The sequence below is a fragment of the Alexandromys fortis genome, unplaced genomic scaffold (genome assembly GCF_014885135.2).
Source record: "Alexandromys fortis isolate MF-2015 unplaced genomic scaffold, M_Fortis_MF-2015_v1.1 scaffold_42, whole genome shotgun sequence".
In the NCBI taxonomy this organism is placed as follows: Eukaryota; Metazoa; Chordata; class Mammalia; order Rodentia; family Cricetidae; genus Alexandromys; species Alexandromys fortis.
In genome coordinates this window covers 10,858,712-10,884,994 of record NW_026067934.1, presented here as the reverse complement: position 1 = coordinate 10,884,994, position 26,283 = coordinate 10,858,712, and the positions used below count along the sequence as shown (strand labels likewise).

Below are 26,283 nucleotides of genomic sequence, written 5' to 3'. Positions count from 1 at the left end.
TCTTTTAAACATACATGGTATGGGGCTGAAATTTATTGTACTTATTATATATGGATTGAATAGCCTTTATTCAAAATACTTGGGACCAGAAGTGTTTCAGATTTCAGCTTTTTTAACTTTGGGAATAAGAGATTTGGGGTCAAGATTGAAGTATAAACCCTGAGTTCATTTGTTTCTTATACACGTGGCCCAGTGGTAATTTTACAGTATGTTTACTACACTTGTGTTTTGACCCACCTGTCAGTGAGATTATAAATCTTAGATTTTGAAGCATTTTGAATATTCACATTAGGAGTTTTCAGTTTGGCTAAGTTTGGTGGCACAGACCTGTAATCTTAGCACTCTGGAGACAGAAACATGGGCCACAAGTTCAAGACCAGCCAGGTCTATGTGATAACGCTGTTTCAGAAAAGAAAACAAGGTTGAACTTCTGTGATCAAAAATAACGTTTGAGAGAAGAGCTCTGTTTGTTGCTGCTCTGTATGTTTTATACTGTACACTCAGACCAGTCCATTTATACACCAGTCTACAAAGCCATCTGAGTTACTTGTAGAACTTAACAAATGGTTTTTGTTTGCTTTGGAAATAATTACAAATCACTATTTACATTTTTAATTAATTTACCAACTTCATGTCTGTAGTGTGGAGTAGTACAGAAAAGAAAGATAAAAGGAAATAGTCCACTGAGAGGGTAGAGTCAGCTCAGCGGGGAAAGTGCTTGCCTTGTATACTTGAGGACCTCTGCTGGAGCCCAGAACCTTTGTTTAAAAAATAAAAAACTGGGCGTGGTGGTACTAGGTTGTAATCCCAGCACAGAGGGAGCAGAAACTAGCAGATCACTGAAATTCACTGACTGGCCGGCCTGGCCTATTGGGTGAGTTCCAGACCAGTGAGGACAACGTGTGAGGTTGTCTTCTGTCCTTCATGTGTATGTGTACACACATGAACATCTGCAACACACATACAAATAAAGAAAAATATTTTACCATGAGAATTATTTTTAGATAACTAAGATTTACCCTAGTGGGCCTCTAATTATTTTATGTATTATTATGCCCAGGGCTTGTGTGAGTGCATATACCATAGTGTGCATGAGGAGGTCAGAGGGTAGCTTCGCATGGGCATCCAGTGGGGAACACAGGCTGCCTGGCATGCATGACAAGCACCTTTATACCCACCAAGCTATCTCTCTGGCCCAACTTTATCTTTTTTAAAGTAATTTATTTAATTATGTGCATGTGGTGTGAAGGTATCATCCCCTGAAACTGGAGTTATAGACACTTGTGAGCTGCCTGCCATATGGGTGGGTGCTGGGATTGGAACCTGGGTCCTCTGGAAGAGTAGCTCTTAACTACTGACCCATCTCTTCAGCCCCTTTAAATTATCTTTTAGTTATAACCTCTTTAACAAAAATAAAAAGGTCCCAAGTCTTAATAAATAGGGTGTATAAAATAGGACTTAATGTTATAGAATCTATATTTTGTTTGTTTTGTTGGTTTTGAAGCAGGGTCTTATTATGTAGCCCAGACTGGCCTCAGTTGAGTGCTGGGATTATAGGTGTACACCCCAACCCCACACAGATGTAATCTAGCTTTATAGCTGGTTGCAATATGGGGTACTTGCTTATTATCTCAGTACTCCTTTTGCAGATGGAGAAAATAGACAATAAATGAATTAACATTTGGTTGTCTTGACATCATGGCACATGTAGAACGTAAAGTTTTTGTAGAGGGCAGACTGCAACGGTCATATTTCCTAGGACTTGTCACTGTGTGTTATTATACTACGCACTAACATGCAATTCATCCAGAAGAGAAGCAGCAGTATATAAGATTTGATGATCAGAATGCCCTTGGAAATGTTGGGAAATGACAAGTTGGTTAATTGCATGAGACTTGTCCTACTGTAATTAGGCAGCTTTTATCTTTAATGAGTACTTAAAAGTATAATGATGAGATACTCAGGAACGGTTTGTATCTACAGTGCAGTTTGCGGCCACGATGAAAGGCCCGTCTTCTTGGCTTAACTTCTGTTCTTGAGCTTTGCTTCTTGCTGTCTCTTCTCTTTCCACTTCCACCCGCTGTTGCTTTTATCTGTTTTCTGCTATTAGAAAGGACAAACAGGGCAATGCTGGCTCTCCCACCTAATTTGTGACTTGAGGCAAGTTAATTAACTTCCCTAAATCGTATGTTCATAAAATTGGAGATCTTAAAAGTTCATACTTCACAGAACTGCTGTGGAACGACCAAAGCTCAGAATTCAAATGTGAATGCTGCCCCTACTGTCAGCCATTTTCCTGCTTATGTGCAAGGGTGCAGTAAAGAAATTTACCATGGTATGGTTAAGGAAAAGGTTTTTATTGTCTGAAGAGAGAAAGCAGACTGGAAGTGGGAGAGCAAGAAGACAGCACAGCAGGGGAGAAGAGGCGCGACTACAGGACAGGGGACGGTGAGAGAACAGCCACTGGGGATAAGAGTAGGGGTCTGAGGTGAGAAGGGCCAGATCACTCCCTTCTATGACAAGTGAGTAGGGACTGGGGGAGCCTGGGGCAGGCTTGGGCTTTGGTAGGTAAGGGAAACGACTCCTGGCAGACAGGAACCAGATTCTCAAGCTCCTAAGGGATGCTGACTTCTTTCCTTCTGCTGGCAATCCTTCTATAGTCCATCTTGAACTCATTTCTGGGTCCATGGACTGCCTGAGGCCTAACATTTAAGTGACTAGTGTAGCTGAAGGAAGAGACCGAGACTAGAGCCTTGGGAAACACCCCAGCAATAGATTACAACGCGTGCTGAGAGATTGCAGTCTGCCCTTCTTATGGTGTCCCTGTGTATGAAAACGTTATTTTAGAAGACGGGGCTACATGAGAATGCAGAGCAGGGCTCCCTAGTAGAAGGCAGCGGGCTGGCTCGTGTTCCTAATGACTGGTGCAGTCTGTTTTCAGATGGTCCGTCAATACGCGTTTACCACGAACACAGTAACTGCTAAGGGCACTAATTCCAGTTCCCACTAGCCAACCAGGTTTATTCTCTGTGAGCAAGCCTCATCAAACAATATAAATGCCAAGAGGGTGGAACATGAGTATCCTATAGCCAGTGCATGCCTCCTCTTTGGTAAGGAAAGTGCTTGTAATCAGAAGGCGAGCAAGCAGTTCATACCTATATCCAAGGTACTGCTATACCTCTTGGTTCAGGTCCCTCGACCCCAGACATGGGTGAGCCCTATCTACAATTGCTTCTTTTTCTACCCTCCTGCCCACCATCTTGACCTGAATCTAGAAATAAACAGTACTTTCTTATTTACAGTCAGCTTAGGCACTAGACTTGCTGGCCTGGGAGCCATAATGGCTCTTACTTCTTGGGGTTTTATTTCCAGAGGTCTCCATGACCTTGGCTTGCTCTTCTGTTCACTGAAGTGCATTTCCCTCTGTAGAGTGGTTGTGAGACAAGGTCTTGTTCTAAAGCCCAGATTCTCTTCAGCCTCCCAGGTCCTGGGATCACGTGCTGAACCATCACACCTAAATTGTTTTGTTTAGTTTTACCTCAAATATCTTTCATAATCTTACTGAAGTTTATCCCTATCTACTTAAAATTTCATTATTTCTAAAACTTCTACACATTTTGATTTCTAAATTTTTATATTTACTGTTTAGTCCCTCTTCTAGGTGCTCTTTGATAGGTTAAGTCAGATCTCAAAAGGACTAGAATATTGGCATTTAAATTTGAAAATTTTAGCATATAAAAGTATTGAAGACGGCATTAGCTGTGCAACTTCATTCCCTGAATTTTAACAAAATGAAGAATCCACAGCAGTGGCTCATTCATCACAGCCTCTCGTTCTGACCACTCTCATCACGTTCATGCCCCTCACCCTGCAAGTGTGTGAGTAACCTGGTTTCCAGCTGAGAAGAACGGGGTTCAGATGTGTCAGGTATCAGACCTCAGAAGCCAGGATACATGGGTTACGTCTGTTGTTTCCTTTTAGTCAGATTTTAGTCCTCGCCACACAATGCTCGTCATTCCAGAAACAAAATAGGAGTGGTTCTTGCACTAGAAGTCATTCGGCAGAATACCTTTTCTCTTTCAGAACAAAGTCTTAAAAGTATTATTTAGCTCTTTGTATTGTGGACCATTGACTGTCCGTTGATTTGTGTCCTGATTGGTCTAAACTTCCTAGACATCTCAAAGAAAGTAAACCAGGAAACTGACTCAGGTTTCAGCAGAATATGTTTTGATATTACTATACCAGACTATACATAGTACTCTACTGACTTTAAAAATTAGTGATAAAGACTTAGTTAAAAGAGGTCATTAGAAGAAATCAGTGGCAGAGTATTTGCCCAGTATGTCCCAGGCCCTAGGTTTGATCCCGCACCTCACTCAGACACAGAAGTCCTTTTCTCCTCTGCTGCACCCCGACATCATTTTAGGTGGGTGAATTCAAACCACCACACCACACTTCTAATGCAGAAAGGATATGAACAAGAAGCAAAGACACCCCTCCACTAAGTCTTTCTGCCACCCAGAGCTACACAGTAGTTTGGGAAAGACAGTATTTGAGTAAGGCACCCAGGCAAGTGATACGGAACTGCCAGTGTACACTGGGACACATATAAATTGGGCTTTAGGAGACTGGAATAATTGAGAAGTTTGTGAGTCATTAAGAACTATATCTGAGACACATTGAGTTTATTAACTTCAAACAATGTAAGCAGGAGGCTTTTAATTCCAAAAAGTACAAAATTAGGCAAATGAAAGAAGTGAGTGTATGTCTGTCAGCTTTGATACATCATAAGATTGGCAGGACATACCTGAAATGGTTTATTGGGAATCATTAAATGCTTACATGTAAATGGTTAAGCATTTAGTAGCTTTGTTGTTTTGATTTCCAGTGTTAATACAGTCTAAGCAGCAAAAGATCACTGTTTTCCTATTTAAGGAAAATTTTGAAGAATCAGACGATTAACTTGGGTCCAGCTGTTCTACAGGAATGTAGTGTTGGGTCACTTTCCCCTACCCAGAACATTCTTTGGAGTTCAGAATTTGCCTAGAAGAGTTGCACTCTGACTATTTATAGGGCCCATACACAGCCCAGGAAAACGTCTATGTGCATAGTCTGTAACAGAAACTCCTTCTTAAGGCTGGTGTCACTCCAGTAGGGCCATATGGTTAGTGGGTTGAAGGCAGGCCTGAGAGGGCATGGTGCTCTGAGATGGAATTTGTAGAAGAGTTAGTACCTACTTGGTTCTGGTGTGTAGATAGAGCCAGCAGGTGTCACCAGGTCCAAAGCACTTTATAGTGTTCTGTTGTGTGAAGCCCTGTGAACTTCACAACCCTGCCCAAACTCTTAGTGTATCACTGGTGTCTTCCTGCATCCTTGCCTTCTAACAAGACGGGGTGAAAAGACCCAAAGAACTTGCTCTGGGTCTCTTGGTTCCGCAGGCCCTGGTGCTGTTCCCATCCCTTAGGAGTCCTAGCACAGAGGTGCTAAGAAAGCACTGTTAGCAATTTTTAAACTGTCATCCAGAACTCTAAATGCTTCCTTTAATCTTTTCTTAGGGACATTCTAGCTACATCACACACCTTGACTGGTCCCCAGACAACAAGCATATAATGTCTAACTCAGGCGACTACGAGATACTATACTGTAAGTATGAGCAATCGTCTATGGGCTCAGACATGTTTGCCTGTGTTATGAAGGCTGCATGGAATGTGAACAGTGGAGAGTGTGTGCTGGCCTCTAAGTTAACAGCACACATTACTCCAGGCTAAGTAATGAAGCTCACATGCAGTTCTCTGTCCAAGAAAGCAATGCGTTAGTTTAATGGTGCAGAACTGACAGCAGATGTTGCCATGAGATATTTTTCTTTGAAACGGCTGCAGCTCTGAATGGTTTCATTTAACAGCTTTCTCTAGAGGCAGGGAGAATGTTAGGGTGAGCCTTTATGCTTCCAGAGAAAAGAATAAAGCATCCATGGGAAACACTTTGTAATTCTGTAAGGTCCTATTACATACTTTCTTCTCCCTTTTAAATGTATCTTAATGTTTTTCAGTGTATGAATTATAAATACAAGTAAACATGACTAGTTTGAATCAAGATTCACTTTCAAATGCATTTGTACACAGCACTATGATTACACTCCCTGTTTCTAATTTCTAAAGGGGACATTGAGAATGGCTGCAAACTGATCAGGAACCGATCGGATTGTAAGGACATCGACTGGACGACATACACCTGTGTGCTAGGCTTCCAAGTCTTTGGTAAGAATATCACGGCTAATGTCGAAAGTCTTGTGTGTGTGTGAGAGAGAGAGAGAGAGAGCTTTTTACCCATGTTTACCAGGTAAATCAATAAGTGGAAGGTGTTAGCCAAGCATGGGATAGCATGCACCTTTAACCTCAGCATTTGGAAGGCAGAAAGATAGGTGTATCTCTGAGAGTTGAAGACCAGACAAGACTACATAGTAAGACCCTTAATTTCAGATTCAGAAAACTTAAATGTACTGATTGAACCAATGTGAAATTTGTTCTCTGCAGAACCCCACAGTTTTGGTCTCAAGGAAAGGAGTTGACGCAATAAAGTAAATTAGCTTCCAGTGTTTCCCATGTGGATCTGAAGCTTTCAAATTAGTGAGACCTTTTTGAAATAACAGCTTTATTGAGATCGTATTCACATATTGTACAGTTTACCCAGAGTATACAAATCAATGGTTTTCTTAATGCCCACAATCGTAAAATTTATCATGCTCTGTTCTTGCAACATTTTCCTCTTCCCTAAAGAGACGCTACCATTAGTCACCACCCGTCTCTCCCTCTACACTAGTGGTTCTCAACTGTGGGTCAGATGACCCTTTCATAGGGTCTCATATCAGTAGCAAAATTAGTTATGAAATTCTGTGTTTGGGGGCACCACAACAGAGCGATCTGTATTAAAGGGATGCAGTGTTAGGAAGATTGAGAAGCACTACTTTACCCAAACCTAGCAACACTACACTCATCTGCTTTCTGTCAGTTTCCCTATTCTGGATAGTTCTTATAAACGGACACATACAACTGTGATCCAGTGAGTAAGAGTCATCTGGGTATGGCATATACCAGCCCCTCCTTACAGTTCTGATGCCCTTTTGTATGAACGGCATAGACTACATTTTGTTCATCTCTTCCTCAGGTAGGCTGTTTCTACTCCTTTGCTATTAAAATGGTGTTGTGTACATGGACAGAGTTTTTATGGGCAAGGTTTCCTTCTCTTGGGTATACATACACTCCAAAGTGGCATTGCTGGTCCTGTGACTTGTGAGGAACTACTACATGTGCGTTTTTTTGCTTGTGGGTATTCAGTAGTCCTAGTACCATCTGTTAAAATATTAACGTGCTTTAAAGATAAAATTTGGGCATTAAAGAGCTGAAGAGGTAGCTTATTTGGCAAAGTGCTTACAAGGGAAGCAAAAAGACCCAAGTTCAGAGTTGCAGCTAGCATGAACCTACAATCCCCTCACTAAAGAGGTAGAGACAGCGGGGGAAGGTCCCTGAAGGCTCTCGGTGGCCAGCCTGACTGAATCTGAGCTTCAGGGTTAGGTAGAGACCCTGTCTCAAATCACACAGATTTGAGGAGCTGAGGGGATGGTTCCGTGGGTACAGGCTAAACATGGAGACCTGAGTTTGAATTTCCAGCACCCACTAAAAATCTGGGCATGGTTATAAACATGCCTGTAACCCCAACATTGTGGGGCCTGCACAGGCAGATCCCGGGAGTTTGCTGGCAAGTGGTTCTAACAAAAACAGTAAGTTTTCAGTTCCATGAAAGACTTTTTTTTAAGATTTATTTTATATTTTACATATTTACAAGGTGTTTTGCTTGCATGTATAGAAGTGTGCCATGTACATGTTGTTGAGGCCAGAGGACATTGATTAAATCCTGTGGAACTAAAGTTGAGAATGGTTGTGATCCACCATCCAGGTATAGGGAGGGACCAAACCTAGCACTTCTGCAAAGGCAGTAAGTGCTCAGCCGCTGTGCCATCTCCACTGCACAGAGACTGGCCCTGTGGGCAGAGAGCAGTAGAGTAAGACTCCAGCATCCTCTTGGGTTCACATGTCCCTCCCTGTACACACACACAATATTTTTAACAAACCTACCATCTCCCCCATAGAATACATTTGTTCTCAGGACTAGAAAGGTGGGTAGGTTTGATTCCCAGGCTCCCACTGTTGCTCACAGCGGTGGTTCTGTTCCGGGGGATCATATGCCCTCTTCTGACTTCTGTGGTCACCAGGCACACATGTGGTGTGCATGTGCATGTACCAGCAAACCCTCATGCACATTCAAAACAGAAGTTCTCCAATATAGGGGTCAGCCATGTTCCACAGTTCAGTCTGATCTAACTGGTCCCTTACTCTGACCGTAATCACCACCCTCAAAGTAGCTTGCTTGCTAAGCACATTTGGTTTGTCGTTTTGAAAACACATTTGTTGTATCTTCTTTTTGAAAACAGGAAAGTTCTGTGGGATAACACACTAGACCAGTATATGTCCTGACACTTCCATAAAAACACTTTTTTGAAGGCTTCTCCCTTGAGGGGACATGTAGTCCTCCTCCCTGGGGGAGCGTGTGTCCCTCTGCTGACCATGACTGTTGTGCTCTTCTCGTTACGTCCTAACTTGTCCTCTCACGGAGCTTTAAAGGGCAGGCACTTTCTTAGCACCACCCGTTGCCCTGCCCTGAGGTCTGGGCGTATGTGTAAGGAACGTCAGTTCTGTTTCAGCCTCATTTCCCACACCTCTGTTTCCCCAGGTGTCTGGCCAGAAGGATCCGATGGAACAGACATCAATGCACTGGTGCGGTCCCACAATAGAAGAGTGATAGCTGTGGCCGATGATTTCTGTAAAGTTCACCTGTTTCAGTATCCGTGCTCCAAGGCAAAGGTTAGCTCGGCTCAGCAGAACCCAGTGCTGCCTTACCTTCTGCTTGGAGATAGCTGTGGGGTCCCCAGCTGTCTTGGTGATACACTGCACGGCCTGCTCAATTGTCCTCTTCTCACACTAGGGGGTGGACCATTGATAGTGTCCTATTCTGAGACAGGGTCTTGTTGGCCTTGGATTCGCAGCATTCCTTCTGCCTTTGGCCCCCAGGTCCTGCCCTTACAGGTGTGCACTGTCATCCCAGGCTCTTTCTTGCCTTTATATAAATAACAGGTTTTATTCCTCAGATCTGATGTCATTTAAACTAGCCTGTTTTCATAAGCTGACTGGGTCTCCCTAGGCATCTCCATTGCTCTAAGCAGGCACATAAAGAATGAGTTTAATTTTCCCGTCTCATTTGTTTTCTAGGCTCCCAGTCACAAGTACAGTGCACACAGCAGCCACGTGACCAACGTCAGTTTTACTCATAATGACAGTCACCTGATTTCAACTGGCGGGAAAGATATGAGCATCATTCAGTGGAAGCTTGTGGAAAAGTTACCTTTACCTCAAAATGAGGTCCTAACAGACAGCAGTCTATCCAAAGCCCCTGCCTCTTCCACTGAAAATGCCAGGCAGGGTAACCCTCCTCCACTGCCTCCTTCCCAACTGTTAACTGAGACAGTTGAGGAAGAAAGAATAAGCAGCTCACCCACGCTTGTGGAGAACAGCCTGGAGCAGACTGTGGAGCCCAGCGAGGAGCAGAGCGAGGTGGGCAGTGAAGACCTCGGTGCAGTGATTGATGAAGAGCCTGCCAGTGAGTTAGGTGAGAAGCAGGGAGCCACTGACCTGCCTGAGGACCAGCAAGGTGCACCACCCCTGTGCTAAAACCCAGGCTCCAGTGCTCCCTTGGCTGCCTGTGATGTGATGGAGTCAGATAACATGTTGGGCAGTGATGGGGAATCACTGTAGATGGAGGTTTGTTTCCCATGTGTTTGGGTGTTCTTCAGTAGTCTGAGCTGCCATCTGTGAAATACAGCAAACCAAAGGTTGTTTGGTATATGTTGAAAACTAAACCAAACTTAAAATAGCAGTGGAGACTGACAGGTGAGTGTCTGAGAAGTCACCATATGCGGTGTGAATACTGGAAACAGAACTGCAGTTGTACCCATCGACATAAACCCGTTATCTGAACGCGACAGAGGCATCACAAACACCAGTGCTCCTACTGGCTCAGACTGCCTTTTTTTCCTGATACAGAAAAAGGAAGCAGGAAAGTGATCTTACTGTGATACTATCCCACTCGAGTATCTAATGGGAACTTTTTAAGTAAGGAAAGCTTCAGTGTTGCCAAGTGTGGTGGTGTTGCCTTCTTCTGTAATACTGCATTTTCTTACACTACCAGTAGATGTCCGGATGTGCTCAGGAGGCTACTCTAGAAGATGCCTTCTCTCGTTAAAACAAGGAACAGCCCTCAGTTTCTGTGGACAGATACTTTAACCTAGAAGCAAGCATTGGTTTGTTGAAGAGCTTTTAATGTATATTAAACCATGATTCTGAGAGAGGGTGGGTCCTCCAAGGAGTCCTTTACTGGCCTGAACATTCTCTGATGTTTGGCATTCAAGGGAACGAAAACAAAACCGCATGCCTTTAAAAGATGAACTGCAATGGTGACTGCTAACCTTCACTAGCCTTCAGCACTCTGTTCCCTCAGTAGAAGTAGTTTTAATGGTTGAATTGGTGCTTGAATTCATTGGTTCAGTTGTAATTTTTATACAGACTTCTTACACCGAGGGATGTCATTTTTTTTACAGAAGTGTGGTAGTCACAGTTCTGCCTAGTAGGGTGCACCCTTTGCAGATGTGCTGTCTGTGGGCGTTTCCTTCCTCTGCAAGCCTTGCAGCCCTGTACAGCTAGCTTGGGTTTGGGCAGTGCATGTGTTGGTATACAAGGGGAAGGGGCTTTTTTCCAAGTTTTGTCAGATAACTATTTTTCTGAAATATGTTTCCTACTTAAATGACTGACAAGTGTGCATTTCCTATGTTTGTTTATACTTTGATTACAAAAACTGTTTATTTTTTTTAACTTGCTACATTGTTTTCATACTTTTTTGTTGTTGGATTATGTTTAGAAACTTTTCATAAGTTCAGAAGTCTTAAGTATGCAGACGTTTACGTGACTGTGCCATTCCAAAGTGCATCAGAACTGTCATTCCCTTCTCGTGTCTTCTCAGGAGTAACACATATCAGGTATTCATCATTGGAAATAGGAGCGCTCCAGGGAACTCCCACGGACACTAGGAGACTTGTACTCACACGCCGTATGGAAGGTGTGTGCAGAAGGACAAGTGGAGACCTGTGTATCTCTAGATAGGATGCACACTTCAAAATGTTCACAGTATAAGTCTCTGTCTAGGTATATGTCCATGTATCTCTCCTTTTGTTTACAACATTTTTTTTTTAATTAAGGAAAAAAAAAACACCTCAAAGTAGCTCTCTTCCAAAGAAGAGATTCTAAGCCACCTGAACTCAGTTCAGTCTGTACCCAGTTACCAGAGAGCACAGCTTCAGGCATCTGCCCCCGTTAGCAGTGGTGGGGGAATCGAGTCCTTGGAGAAGGATCCTAGGAGGGGAAGTACATTTCTTCAGTGCCTGGAGAAACGGCTCTCCACACACAGGGACTTTATCTGGGGACGTCTGTCACCTTTGGGGTTGCCATGTACAATGAGATTTATAATCATGATACTCTTGGGTGGTAGTTTCCAAAGACACTACTCCTGTGCAGACAGCGTGCCAGCCCCTTGTGCTGGCAACTACTGTTTCATGTCAGTCAGACCTGTGATAATGGCTGGAAGGATGTGGGATTATGAATTGTGTAAATGTTTTCTTAGAAAAACTTGTGAATGAAAATGAACCTGAGTGTTTCATGTGAAGATGAGCCATTTCTATCATGCATTCCGATGTCATGGCAGAAAATTTTGAAGATTAAAAAATGAGATAATCAATGTTTCCTTTGCCTTTTTTTGTTTGGTGGTGGTTGTTGAAGACAGTCTTGCTGTGTGTCCCAGGCTGGCCTTGAACTCGTGGCAGTCCACCTGCCTCTGTCTTGAAAGTTATTACAGGCAGGCTTCACTGTACTCAATTCCTTGGTCTTTTTTTACATGTGTCTTAAATTGGTTTATTCTGGTACTTCGTGTGATGACCCAGATATCAGAAAGTATAGCAGTGGAGGAGGAGGCACCTGTTGGCTGCTGTCGTGGACACGCTCCTGGTAGTGGGAAACCTCATGCCATTAGAGGAAACTGGTTCTGATGTGTGCACCAGTTAATAGGGAACAGTGCAGCTTCCAGTTGTTTCAGAGCTGTGTTCTCTCTAATGTTTTTAACATCAGGTGGTTCCGGTGGTTCTTGTTACCCTCCTGGCCTGGCTGCTTCCTGGTGCTGGTCTTTTGAAGGCCTTGTACCCAACACACTGGCATCCCCTGCTTTCCTCCCATATCTTAGCAATGCACATCCTCCACACCACAGCCGTAAGCTGACTACACAGGCATCTGTACTCATGGGAACTTACTCAACTCTGATGGATGCACCCACGGTCACAGCCCTTCACACAGACTTAGCCATGAGAGGCTTCCATCAGGTATGGTGACACGCACCCTTAATAATCCCAGGGCTGGGGAAGCAGAAGCAGTCCCAGGGCAGCCTATTCTACATAACCAGCCAGGGCTGAAACCCTTAGCTGAGGAATCGAGGCAGGAAGGCCAAATAGCCAGCCCAGTCGCACTTAGCCAGGGTCATGCCAGGACTACATGCATAAAAGGCTCAAGAAAGACTACACAGGAACAAGGAGGCTACAACAAGGGTAGGACTCTGTTTTTGCAAAAGAGATGGAACCAAGGAGGGAACCACTAACAGTCTCCTTGTCCAGGAGTGTGGTCCATTGCCTGCAGACATGTTGCATGTATGTCATTGCCACTAGGCCCTGCTGGAGAAGAACGTGCCCAGGATTGCCCCAAACTCACACCTAAGAAACATGGGATTCAGGTGTTTTCCAAAAACAAAAAGGCTGCAGCACTTCCTGCAGGGGCCACACCTCCCTATGTAAGCTGCTGTGTTCAGCTTCTGAGGGCCGTCTCTGGTGCTGTTCTAGTCTCCTCAGCCCATCTCAGTTCCAGCCAAAGGAACCTAGGAGGGAACAGACTAGTGACTTCACTTGCCACTTGATGAGCCGCCGCCTTGAGACTAGCTTACTGAGCTTGTATCCTAGCGCTTCTCCAGTCCAGAAGACCAGCAGAAGCACTCGGTGATCCCTCCCCACCCACAGAAGCTTCAGTGGTGATGGCCAGCCGTCCCAAGTTCCATTGTCACCACCTAGTAGACGGGACCGAGGAGCCCAGTAACTTAAACAGACGGCCAGTGGCCACAGTTTGAAGGCTCTGCTCATGCGACCAGACCCCACGCTCTCACCTCCAGATTATACTCGGGAAGATGATGGGTGATGGCTCCTAAGAGACCCTCGGATGGGTTAGCCAGCTAGAGAAAACTTCAGGCTCAACAGTATCAAGAAATGAAGGACCTTGTAAGAGACAACAGACTAGTGGTGGCCAGGAAAACGAAGGAGCACTGGAACTACAAAAGGGTGGCACCAGGGTGCTCATTTTTTGTTTGTTTTCTAAAGACTGTATCTTGAAAGATGGTTGCTTGAACGTGTGTGTGAATTACCTGGCATCAGAGCCCCGGACTGGTTGGTAGGTAGAGTAGATAAGATCGATAAACTGGGACACATCTGTAAATTTAACTATCAATTTCCTGTTAATACACAGTTATATAAAGTTTCACCACTGGTGGAAAATGAAGAAGGGGTTACAGGACTCTTGAGTTTTAAGCTTCATGTTAATGTCTCATTTCAAAATGAACTTAAAACATAGTAAAACAGAAAATACATGGGAACTGTCCCCTTCTGCATTTTTTAAAAGAGAAGTACTGAACGCTTCACGAATTTGTGTATCATCCTTGCGCAGGGGTCATGCTAATCTCTGTCATTCCGGTTTTAGTGTATGTGCTGCCGAAGCAAGCACAACCCTTTTGCATTTTTGGAGAGAACATGCAGCATTCATGGGACCATTTTACAACAAAACACAATGTCTTGTATAGACCAGGGTGACCTCGAACTTCCTATATAGCTGAAAATGACATTAAAGATCCTCCTGCCCCCACCTACTACGTGCTGAGCTCACGGGCATGGACTACCATGCTTGTTTTATGTAGTGTTGGCAGTTGAACTGAGGGCATTGTATATGCTAGGCAAGCATTCTGCCAACTCCCTGAGCTACACTCCCAGCGAAGCCCTTTCTGGCCTTGTGCATCTGTGTATTCTACTCCAGCTCAGATGACTTTGTGCAACTGGGTGGCTTTGCTATCACAGGTGTCTGAGTCAATTTCTTGTGTTTTGGTCACAAAGGGACCTGAAGGTGAACTTCTGAGGTGTGACAGCAGGAGGTCACAGGTTTGGCAACCCAAGCCTCACCTGGTCCATTCCAGTGCCAGCAGTTGGTATACATTAGCTTGTTCTTACCCAAAATGCATGGGATCTCCTTGATTTTTTTAATTGTTTGCATCACATAATGAGATATCGATGGATGAGACCCAAGTCTAACATAAAATCCATATATGTGTTTCAAATACACACATACACAGCTGGCAGGTTCACACTAAATGCCTGTGCATCGTTAGAGTGGCCTGTCACATGAGATCAGGCGTAGAGTCTTAGAACTCAAAAGTTTCAGGTTTTGGAACATTTCAGATTTAGACTTCTCAAGTTAGGGATATTTGCCCCCTCTGTAGCAGCTCCCACTTCCTGCAGCAAATGGGGGCACATAGCCTTTGCTGTGCCCCGTTGTTGAGGCAAGACATCCTTTCTCTTTCCCACACCTGTTTTTTGCTTTAAGAAGCACTGTTCGCTTTTGTTCTTGGAACCCTCTCCTAAAGCTACCCAGGCACGCTCTCCTGGTGCCTGCACTGAGCTGTGTTCCTTTGTTCAGAATCCATCACACAAAAGGGAACTCAGGATGAGCAGCCCTGGGAGGCTCCTGCATCGCAGCGAGATCATCCCAAGTGACCGCGTTCAATGTGACTGTTTGCTGCCCCCGCGTATCTCATCACCAGAATCATTAGCAAAAATGTGTGCTGGGCCTTGACATTTCCATTTAGAAGATGAATTAATTCTGAACAGAACCTAGAGTCCCCTTGGCAGGATTTATACAATCCCAGAGCCCTCCACCTCTACCTAGGAGACCAGCTTTCTGCTGGGGGCCCATGAAGAATCTAACAAAAACCTAACCACAGTCCCACCATATACCACCCCATCCCATAATGTCATCTCGCCCAGTGATACCGCTGTCTGTAGACATTACTGTGGTGTTCCCCTAAGGAAGAAATCACCCAGATCTCCATTAAGTGATAGCACAAGCCTGCTGGCCATAGGTGAAAAAGACCCAGTTTTAGCCAGTAATTACTTAGTTCCCGTGAATGTGTTGCCTGTGGATGGTGGAGGTGAAGTTAAGTGCTTGCTACCTGCCTGACTTGCCCCAGCTTCTGGCCCCACGAGGAAGGAGAGATGGAGTTTGGGGCTCTATCCCCCATCTGCTCAGGCAAGGCCAGCCCTCTGGGTATGATGTCATTAGCTATCTTGATTCCTGGGACAGGAAAGTCTGGCCCCTTCAGAGCACAACAGCGGCTGTCCTGGAAGGCCACAGTGTTAGGACCTGCAGGAGAGCAGGCAGACGGCTCCAGTAATGACGCTGCCATTCAGTCAACAAAACTGACATTGTTTCCATGGGAAATGTTAAGGTAGGCTTTTCTTTCTTTTTTTTTTTTTAATAAGTGATAATAATCAATTGAGTTTTCATTAAACATTAACAAATTTAAAGGCAAGAATTTGTCCAAGAAACCACTCAGGAAACCAGGTACAAACATGCAAGACTTCATAGAATGCGCCCTAGCCCTGAGGATCTCAGCAACTGCTCTTTTCTCCGCCATGTTCTCAGTGTCCCAGCCACTGTGCCCCTGACTCACATACCCAAGGGACTCATGACTAGTAGAAACCTGGGTGGACACACAGGTAGAGCAGCCTCCAGTCCCCCGTAGCTCCCGGGCCTCACCTCAAGCCTGTTCCCTCTCCAGTCCATCACCCCGAGGCCTCAACACTGGAATTGGTGACGGTCCCCAGAACAGACCTGAGCCTGACTCCCACTCTCTAGTACCAATCTCCCCACCCCCTCACTACTAGCCCAGTGTTCACCTCAATCAGCATACACTTCCCTGGGGCTATATAAAATTTAAACAGTGCCACCTCTTGTCTTCTTGTTCCCTGGCCCGACCCCTGGAGAGCTGGGGACACCAGTCTAAGCTTAGCACTCCATGAGTTCTGGGGGGCAGAGGAGGTGTCCCCATTCTATCTCCACCATCCCACGGCAGAATCAGTGACAGCAGCATGTGTGCTTTAGGGGCACTGACTGTGAAAATAAAACGAGTCTCTCAGTCGGGGTCCTTATCTGGGGTAATCCCAGATTTATGCGTGGAAGAACTTTAGAAAAGGACATCTGGGGGTCCCATGAGGAAGCACATAAAATTTGTGGATTAACTAAGCAGTGGTGGCACATGCCTTTAATCCCAGCATTCGGGAGGCAGAGGCAAGCAGATCTCTGTGAGTTCGAGACCAGCCTAGTCTACAAGAGCTAGTTTCAGGGCAGGTTCCAAAGCTACAGAGAAACCCTGCCTCGAAAAACACAACAAAAAAGCAACAACAACAAAAATAAAAAAAAAAAACTTGTGAATTAAAGACATCCCAGGGAGCTAGAGTCAAGGAGAGTCTGGCAAAGCTTCATGACCCAGTGTCTGGGTCAGCGGGCAGCACTATTGAACCTAGCCCTGAGCTACTACTGAGCGTGAAGATGGAGGTGGGGCTGAGTCCTCCAGTGGAGTCAGGCTGCCTGTTTTGGTCACCAACTGCCCACCTAGACCACACTGAGGTTCCTCTGGGCCAGAAACACCGCAAAGACTGGACAAACAACAACAAACAAATCAAACAGCAAGATAGCTCAGCTGGTGAAAGTGTTTTGTAGTGTGTCTGGCTTTGTCGCCCCCCCCCCCCCAGCCTGATGACTCGATTCCATTCATCCCCAAGGTCACGTGGTAGAAGTAACTCCAGCAAGTTGCCACTTGTTCTATGCCCTGTGTGCCACACACACCACACATTGCTGCAGGCACCATGAGTTCTGGGGGCTGGAGGTTCGCCTTAGGGAATCCTGCCTTGGCATAGGCATGCTACTTGCTACAACTCAGCATATCTATCATCAACTTGGAAAGGACAAAAATAAAAATATGTTCATACTCGGGAGTCTGCAGCGGGTCCATAGGGACATCCTGCTATGACCCAGCGAGCATTCATGGCCTCGAAGGCACAGCGCCCTCGCCCTCTGACCCACAAGGCTCCTTAGAAGACCATGAAGCTTGCCTAGGCCACCTCAGCTCTCCTGCAACTTTTAACTCAACCTTCTCGGCCACACCTGTGGCCTCTGTCTGAGGCCCAGTTCTCCCCGTTGCTCTGTGAGCAAGTCCCAAGGAAGGGAGCTGCAGGCACCTGAGCGCGAAGAAAGTTAGAAAACCATTGCCCAAGGACCACTTCAAGGAGACTTGGCACAGCCACCAACCAGAAACAAAGGCTCCTCTCAATGACTCTGCCTTAATTAGAATAACAGCTCATTGGGAGCAATTTAGAGCTGGTTCGCGATAGGTTAATGAGATTCATGTTTTGGAAGTGTTGACTACAACACAGACTTAACCAGAAACACAAATCTAACCTTTATTCTCTTTCATTATTCGGTCAGAATAATTTCCTTGGAGCCGGTTTACTCTCAAGATGGTTCTAATTAAACACCAGTGAACTTTGAAATCAACATTAGCTCACTCAGCGGCAACTCAATTTTCAAACGAATCTGCCGTGTAACACGGGAGGGTTGGTGGTCCGAGCGGGGGAGGGAAAGGAAGATGAGCCTCAAGCCATTCAGGTGTGTCTGGCTCCAGGGACAAGGCATCCCATAACCCACGCCTGCAGCACCCCCAAAGAGGGGCTGCGGCTGAGCTGTGCCATCAGGCCCTTAAGGGGCCCCTAAACCAGCAGCCCCTGCATGCCCCCCACTCAGCAGCTATCTACTGCTCCCCCCCATCCAACTCACACACATTCGGTTCCTACCCGCTTCCTCTTCCCCTCCCCCTTCCTCTTTCCTTCTCCCTGTCTCCCTCTCCTCCCTCCCTCCCTCTCTCGTCCTATCAGAGCTTGGTTAACTGAGCTTTGCTTTTTAACAGCTGTCCGCACTGACGGAAAGCAAGGCCACCATTTCCCATGACCTGAGGCAGCTTCAGCTGCCTTCCATCCCAAGGTGACATTTGCCGAGCTTTGGTGCAGCTGCAAAGTCCTGTGATCGTGACAAACAGCAGTGAGCACAGACAAGGTCAGGGCAAGGGGAGGCATGGTGTCCTGGTCGGGCTGTTCTTTAAGGAATGCTGCTCCTAGACGCTCAGCGTGGCCCTAGCAAGCGAACACATTGGTGTTTTGCAGCCAGTCCCCTGGCAAAGCCTGCAGTGAACTTCGTGAACTTCCGGACAGGACAAGCTGTACATGGCCTGCTGTGGCCACCACCACCTTCTGAGCCACACTGAGGCCAGGATTCCAGGCACAGGCCTATGCAGTGACAGCAGCCGGTGGCAGAGGAGGCTGTATTTCATCTAACAGTCCCTAACACAGGAGAACCTAATGGGACTTGAGTTTCCCCGAACATAAGCCCAACCCCACCTCCATCGGCCAGCCGTCCCCACAGCCAGGCTATGTGCAAACGACCAACCCCCCCCCCCTATCTCCTGCTGCCACCCCCTGCCTCCCGCCACCTCTCCCCACCTCCAGCCACACAGGCAGCTGATTCTTCACACAACAGCCCTAGGAGCATGCCCATACAGGGGGCCATGTGGTCTCAGAACCCAGAGCTGAAAACAGCCCCAGAAATGATTTCAAAGGCATTTCCTTCCATTAATCTCTGGGCTTGTTTATCCAAGGCAAGGCCGCCATCTGGTTCGCTTTTGAGGCCCAAGCATTTGTTAGGTCAGGAAAGTCCAAGAGAAGCAAGGGTGGACCAAGGAGCCTGACTGGGTGTGCGAAGGAGAGGACTGAGAGAGGGTCGGCCGGTCGGCTAATGGACTTGCCTTTCTCTCCTGAGGAGGATGCACCCACGGGTCCCTCAAGCCAAGTTCCCGAGCAACTCAACTGTAGGAGAGTAATGGAAGCCAACAACCCAGAATGATTTCCTTCATGGCATAGAGTGAAATAATACGTCAGTCTCGGGAAGACAAACTTAAAATTCTATACATGTGGGTATTTCTGTATGTATTTGTAGGTTATGAAAACCAGAGAGTGAATCAAGCGAAGGAAAGAAGAGAGCTTACGGGAGGTGAGAACTAGGGAAATAAAGTCCATGTGCTGAGAAAGCACAGGAGGCTGGAGGGACGGCTCAGCAGCCAGGAGCGCTCGCTGCCCTTGCGGAGGACCTGGATTCAGTTTCCTGCACCCACATGGAGGCTCACGACCACCTGGAACTCTAGGTCTAGGGGATCGGAGGCCTTCTCCCGGCCTCCTCCAGTGTCAGGCTCTCCCGAGTGCACACACATAGATAGAAACACTCACATACATACATTAATAGATTTACAAAAAGAAAATGGAAAAGGGGAGTCGAGGCAGACAGAACCGGCTGAAGGGGGAGGAAAGGAAGGAGAGCAATGTGCAGAAGTATAATGACACACAAATAAAGATGCCGGAACCCAGTCCTTAGTATGTTCACTTACACGGTTAATTTAAAAAAAATTGCTAACCTTAGCTGGGCAGTGGTGGTGCATGCCTTTAATCCCAACACTCATAAAGCAGAGGAAGATGAATCGCTGAGTTTGAGGCCAGCCTGGTCTACAACGAGTTCCAGGACAGCCAGGGCTGTTACACAAACAAACCCTGTCTTGAAAAACCAAAACCAATGTTTCCTGCTTACCTCCCCCCCCCCCCGTCACGTAGGAAATCATCACTCGGAGGCTTAATATTAATTATAAATGTTTGGCCAGGGGCTCAGGCTTCTTACTGGCTAGCTCTACATATAAATTAACCCATTTATAATAATCTGTGTATCGCCATGTGCCCCATGGCTTACTAGTAATGCTCTTACTTCTTACTTCTCTGGCAGCTGCTGGCATCCCCCAGACTCCACCTTCTTTTTCCATGTATTCAGTTTGGCTTTCCCACCTAGCTATATTCTGCCCTGCCAAAGTAGCTTCTTTATTAACCAAAGGTAATAAAACATGTTCACAGCAAACAGAAGGGCATCCCACATCAAACAAAACAAACAAAAAAATGCTACCTTTTTAAGGGCACCCTTGCCTGGACACCATGGAGTCTTCCCACACCCTGGAAGCTAGAGTAGGGAAAATGCCATTGGGAAAGCAGTGGCTGCACTGAGGCTACGGTGACATCTGTCCTAACCGTGTGACCTAGGGGACAGAAGCAGACTGAATGTCCGGACCTCTATTAAAGAGCACCTCACCAGATAGCAATGAGAGACCAGCCTGCAGAGCCAACCAGCCTGGCAAGGAGTTAAAGCAGCCTGTAGAATGGCTCTGAGCCTGTAGCCACTAGAACAGGGCGGCCTGGTAAGCCTTACTGCTTTGGTCCTGAATATCAGACTGCTGACTGTCCTAGTGAAAGTCACAGACCCCAGCAGACCAATGCGGTGTCCCTACGTGGATGTAGAGCTGGGTTCTGCTGGCTGGACAACCATTCCCATGTGTGTGATAGAAGGGTCCTGCTCTGCAGAAAAAACATCAACTAGCAACAAAACCAAGACACAACACAAAGGACAAGCGCCTTGTCCCAAAGGCAGCCCTTTCTGCACTGGCTGTTTTTAGTGGATTTAACGGATAGGTGTCACTAGAGACTGTCCCTGAAGAAGTCATCCCAAGAAGCCGATGACCGTTTCCAGCAATATCAAAAAGTGCTCAAGAGTCGAGTAGGCAAATCATGAAAATAGTTCACAAAAATGGAAACACAACGTACCTCTCAATGAGAAAATGGATTTAAAACATCAACAATAGTCAACATCACTAATTACAGTATAAGGTAATTGAAACCACCAAGACATTTTATTGTGTGTTAGACTGGCAAATATAAAAAAGCTGGACACCATACGGGGAGGAGAGAACACTTAAGGGGAAGAACACTGCTTACTGGTTTGCTCCTTCTGGCTAGCTCAGGCTGTGCATCAACAACCTGGACCACCTGCCAAGGGATGGACCCTCCCACATTAATTATTAATAAAAAAAAGTCCCATGGTTTGCCTACAAGCCACTCTCATGAAAATATTTCTTTTTCAGCTGATGACTTCAGCTTCTTCCCAGAGGACTCTAGTTTTTATTACATTGACAAAAACACTAACCAGTAAGTACACCGTGAGGAGACTAGTTAGAGAAAACTATGACGGATTATAAAATGGGGTGCAGTCGAGAACACTCTCTAGGCACAAGGTGAGAAGCGGAAGGAACAGCGGCACTTAGGGAACAACTAAACAGATAAGGCAAATATCTACCCACGCATATGCACAGAAGACACCGAATGGCAAATCAAGGAAATCCTGGAAAATACAGGGTCAGCATGGAGATCCAGTCTCTGCTGGCAGGTAGAGAAATGTTCACAGACCGACGGGCACAGTGAGACAACTCAGCTACCAAACACTGAGCATCAGAGGACCAGCGACACAGATGGCTATTAGATAATGAAAAGGAAACCACTAAAACCCTTACAGCTCACTGTCACGGAGGATGTACACTGTCAACAAACACAGCAGGAGCGACAGCCTGGAAAATCACTTTAAATCAGGTGCGCACCTTCAATCTCAGCACTCGGGAGGCAGAGGCAAGTGGATCTCTGTGAGTTCAAGGCCAGCCTGGTCTACAGGGTGAGTTCCAGGACAGTTGGGGATACACGGAAAAACCCTCTCAAAAAACAAAGAAAAAGGAGGAGGAGGAGGAGAAGGAAGAAGAAGAGGAGGAGGAGGGGGGGAGGAGGAGGAGGAGGAGGAGGAGGAGGAGGAGAAGAAGAAGAAGAAGAAGAAGAAGAAGAAGAAGAAGAAGAAGAAGAAGAAGAAGAAGAAGAAGAAGAAGAAGAAGAAAAATCACTCTAATTTTTAAAAATTCTCCTATGTGGGTTTGTGCATATAAGCACAGTGCCTTAAGAGGCCAGAAAAGGGAATCTGATCACCTGGTACTAGAGTTACAGGTGCTTGTGAGCCACCTGCAGTGGGTGCTGAGATCAACTTGGGTTCTCTACATGAGCAGTAAACATTCTTAACTACTGAGCTCTCTCTCCAGCCCCAGAGGGGGGAAAACACACTTTTAAAAATGATTTATGAATATATGCTGGGCGTTGGTGGCACACCCCTTTAATTCCAGCACTCGAGAGGCAGAGGCAGGCGGGTCTCTGTGAGTCTGAGGCCAGCCTGGTCTACAAGAGCTAGTTCCAGGACAGGCTCCAAAACCACAGAGAAACACTGTCTCAGAAAAAAAGATTTATGAATATGTATGAACGTTTTGCCTGAGTGTGACGTATGTGTGTCCACATGCATGCTTGATGTCTGTGGAGGCCAGAAGAGGGCATCAGATCTCCTGGAACTGGAATCACAGATAACTGTGAGCCGCCACAAGGGGCTTGGGAACTAGATTAAACCTAGGTCCTCTGGAAGAGCAGTGGACATTTCTAACACTGAGCCATCTTTCCAGTCCCAGAAAAGAAAAAAGAAAAAGTCACTTTTTACAATTACCTTAATTAACAAACAATTCAGTCAGAATTCACCAGGTAATACTACCACCAGAGTGCAGGAGCAGCTAAGCACGTGACTGTACCTCTCAAACACCCCGCAGACCACTTCAGATCACCAGGGGAAAGATGTCTTCTTGGGGGAGAAATCCGTCCAATCGCTTTGACAGGAATGTGAGCTCTGAATCACCAAAAATAGAACAAGCGTTGCCTAACAAACAGACCACCGCATCATCCGAGGGGAGATCATGTCCCCGCAAGACAGCTTCCTGGGACTCTCAATAACTCAGTGTCGGGACGGACACCGGGAGCTGTTGTGGACTAAAGACGAAAGGATTTGTGGAAATTTTGTGTTATTATACTCTTTAACTGGATCCTGGATGTAAAACAAAAATCCTCACCAACCAGAAGCTCAGGTGTTGTGTAATGCTGTCCTCCAGGTATGGCGTGGCTGTGGCTCAGCTGCTAAAACTCCTTCCCAGAGGGCAATATAAACAGTTTCCACTCCCCCTCCCAAGGATGCAGAAGTCCACCGGAGTCCACTCTGGGGGACAATGAGTGTGTAGGTGACGGGCTCTGTACATGGTTTGAGTGTTTCTTTCCAACAACGCTGCATCGGGAAAGCCTTGACCTAGCAGGGATGAGCGCTTTCCCATACCTACACAGACGGAACTTCTCCCCAGTCCTCCAGAGCCTAAAGCTCTAGCCCCTCCCCTTGGCCATGTGGGATTAAGGCCAATTTGCCTCCACCAGGTGAAGGGAGAGGCTGAGTACTTAGGTCATAGTCTTGTAACCCTCCCCACCCTTCCAGGAAGGGAGGTGAACAGTCCACAAGCCCAGCAGGAATAATCCTTTTGTTAGTGGGAGCAGCTGAACACCCCAAGATGGTGGTTGTTTGGCTCAGAGGGTAGTCAAGAACAACACGTCCTCTTGGACTCCTAAGAGTCCTATCATGCAGGGACAGGGTGCTCAAGAGACTCTGCCCCTTCCTTGTGATTCCTAGGCAGCCAACAGTTGCCAGAAGGGGATAAATTGGCAGTTAATGTAAGGAAATCTGAGGGAACTCGGTCCCTAATGGGTTGACTCCTGCAGGCCATTAGGGACAGTTGGTTAGCTCTGGCCGAGAGCCCCGCTAATTTCATGCCCTGGAAGGCAGAAAAGGACGAGAACTACTGGGAACGAGGCATCGAAGAGGCAGTTTTGGTGCCCAGATTCTCGGGCCAAATAGCACTGTGTTCACAGGACTTAAGAAAAAACTTGAGTTTGGGACTGCAGACGTAGCTCAGTCGGTAAACAGCCTGCTTTGCAGGCACGAAGAGCACAGTTTGGACCCCAGAAAGCCAGGCACGGTGGCATGTGGGAAGGTGGAGAAAGGTGGCTTTCTGTGGCTTTCTGCCCGGCTAGCCTATTCTACTCAGCAGGCTCTGAGGCTGTGCTCTGGCCTCCATAGGAACCCACACAAATGCACATGCACACACAAACACGTACACACAAGTGTATACAGCTCCCGCCCTGCCCCCACATCTGAAAAAAGTTGATTCAGCAGGGATATGGGCATTGGTAGAAGACTTCGGCAGCTTTTACTAAGCCCCATGGCAGGACGTGGTCATTCCAAGGTGTAATTGACTCTGGAAGTTTGGCTGGTTTAAAGTTTGGCTGGTTTGGCCTGTAGATCAGGCCCGTGAAGTGCAGAAACAATCAAGAGGGTATGAGAAATAAAAAAAGGCCAAGGGGGGCTTGTCAGAGGCACATGAAAGTGATGTGGTTATATCCATCAGGTGTGGGTCTCAAAGGAGGCAAACTAGTGGAAGCCAAATTTGGTGTCTATGTGCCCCAGAAGGCTGGGCAAAGGGTTAAGAAGTAGATACGACACAGCGGTGCAGAGAAAACAAGCTAAATTTGCGCCCACACCTGCTGAATCACCGCCCAGCTACTTCTGTTGCTCACGCAGGCACAGCCTGATACTTTCTGGGGACCACACACCTAAATGGCACCAAACGGCCTTTGGGTAGTCTCTGAACAACTGATTGGGGTGCTTTTGACTGGACCCAGTCCTTTGAAGCTGGTTTCATCTGCTATGTGACCATCTCTCCCCTGGAAGGGTTGATTTGTGTTTACTTCAGTTGACAAGATTTGAGGTCACCAGACCAAAGGCTTTTTTGTCTCGAGGTATCTTTAAGATTGTGCACAGGGTGTGGCTTGAACATGAGACTTCAAAGCCTGCCCCTGCAGTGACACACTTCTCCAAGGCCACACCTACTCCTCTAAGGACACACCTACTCCAACAAGGCCAGACCCCTAATATTGCCACTTCCTATGGGTCAAGCATTCAAACACATAAATCTTATGGGGGCCATACCTATTCAAACCACCACACCCTGGCCCCCGGAAATATTAAATACAGTTTAGTCCTGCCATATTTACTGGCTAGACAATATCTGCGTTGGTCCCTCAGGAGAGGAACGTGTAGATGGATTTTTCTTTGGGTCACCAGCTCACAAAAAACAACAGAGACTTAAATTATAAAAGCTCAATGTATAGCTTAGGCTTGTTTCACTAGCTCTTAGAACTTAAATTAACCCACTTATATTAATCTGTGCTTTGCCTTGTGGTTTTTTACCTCTCATTTTGCACTTCCTGTTTCCTCTGTGTCCCCTGGCATCTAGATTCACCTCCCCTTCCTCACTCTGCCTGGACCCACCTAGTCTCTCCAGCCTAGCTATTGGCCATTTGGCTCTTTATTAAGTCAGTCAGAAGGAACCTTGGCAGAGACACATCTTCACAGTGTATAAAAAGATTATTCCATGTGAGTTCAAGGTGAGCCTGGTCTACGAGAGCTAGTTCCAGGACGGCCAGGGTTGTTACACAGAAAACCCTGTCTGGAAAAACCTAAACAAACAAATAATAAATAAATAATAAATTCCACAACAGGAATGCACTCTTGCTCCTGCCTGGCAGTGGAATCAAAGCTGTATAGTGTGCGCTGCTCTTACCTCAAGTCTGTTGCGGGAGGTCTTTCCGCCCCTCCAACCAATAGCTGCTGTGATACCAGCCCATTGGGGCGTGGTCTCACTCCCTTTAAAAAAGCGGCTATTTCCTCTGCTCGCTCTCTTCTCTTACTGCTCCGCTGGAGACGAGACTCCCTTCCTGGTTGCGCAGATGGCTGTTGTCTGGGATTGTGATCTGTAAGTTTTTTCCCCTTTAAATAAATAACACCCTATTAATCATAACTCCAAACTGGTGTTGCCTTGTTCATGACTTACGCCTTCATCTGGCGCCCGAACGTTTGGCTTTTAGGACCTCTCCTTTCTCCGCTCGAGTTCGGCTTGGCACGAGCCCTCCCTTCCTTAGCCGCGGCCTGTGCCTTGCGGCGGGCGGCTGTGTGGCCTGTGCCTTGTGGCAGCCTTGTAGCCTGTGCCTTGTGCGTGGAGCCAGCAGTTTAATATAAATTATCACGCACTGGCTTTTCTTGCTGCAAGTACAGCTCTTAT

At 46.4% G+C, this 26,283-nt stretch overlaps 1 protein-coding gene, 1 long non-coding RNA gene and 1 other non-coding gene across 6 annotated transcripts in view; 2 read left to right on the top strand and 1 right to left on the bottom strand.

The window, feature by feature from the left end:
- The window catches only part of Eml4 (EMAP like 4), a 121,042-nt gene extending 109,144 nt beyond the window's left edge, over positions 1 to 11,898 (top strand). For all 3 annotated transcript variants that reach the window (XM_050145983.1, XM_050145982.1, XM_050145984.1), the window contains 4 exons: positions 5,556 to 5,643; positions 6,159 to 6,257; positions 8,788 to 8,918; positions 9,324 to 11,898. In XM_050145983.1, coding sequence (XP_050001940.1) covers positions 5,556 to 5,643; positions 6,159 to 6,257; positions 8,788 to 8,918; positions 9,324 to 9,782 — 777 coding nt within the window. In that variant the 3' untranslated portion in view covers positions 9,783 to 11,898. The remainder of the gene's footprint in view (positions 1 to 5,555; positions 5,644 to 6,158; positions 6,258 to 8,787; positions 8,919 to 9,323) is intronic.
- Positions 11,899 to 13,868: 1,970 nt separating this feature from the next.
- On the bottom strand, positions 13,869 to 13,970 carry LOC126504163 (U6 spliceosomal RNA). The gene has a single exon (XR_007592523.1). It is a non-coding gene; the product is annotated as a U6 spliceosomal RNA (small nuclear RNA).
- Positions 13,971 to 25,800: 11,830 nt separating this feature from the next.
- The window catches only part of LOC126504084 (uncharacterized), a 16,185-nt gene continuing 15,702 nt past the window's right edge, over positions 25,801 to 26,283 (top strand). For both annotated transcript variants that reach the window (XR_007592493.1, XR_007592495.1), the window contains exon 1: positions 25,801 to 25,977. This is a non-coding gene — a long non-coding RNA (uncharacterized lncRNA). The remainder of the gene's footprint in view (positions 25,978 to 26,283) is intronic.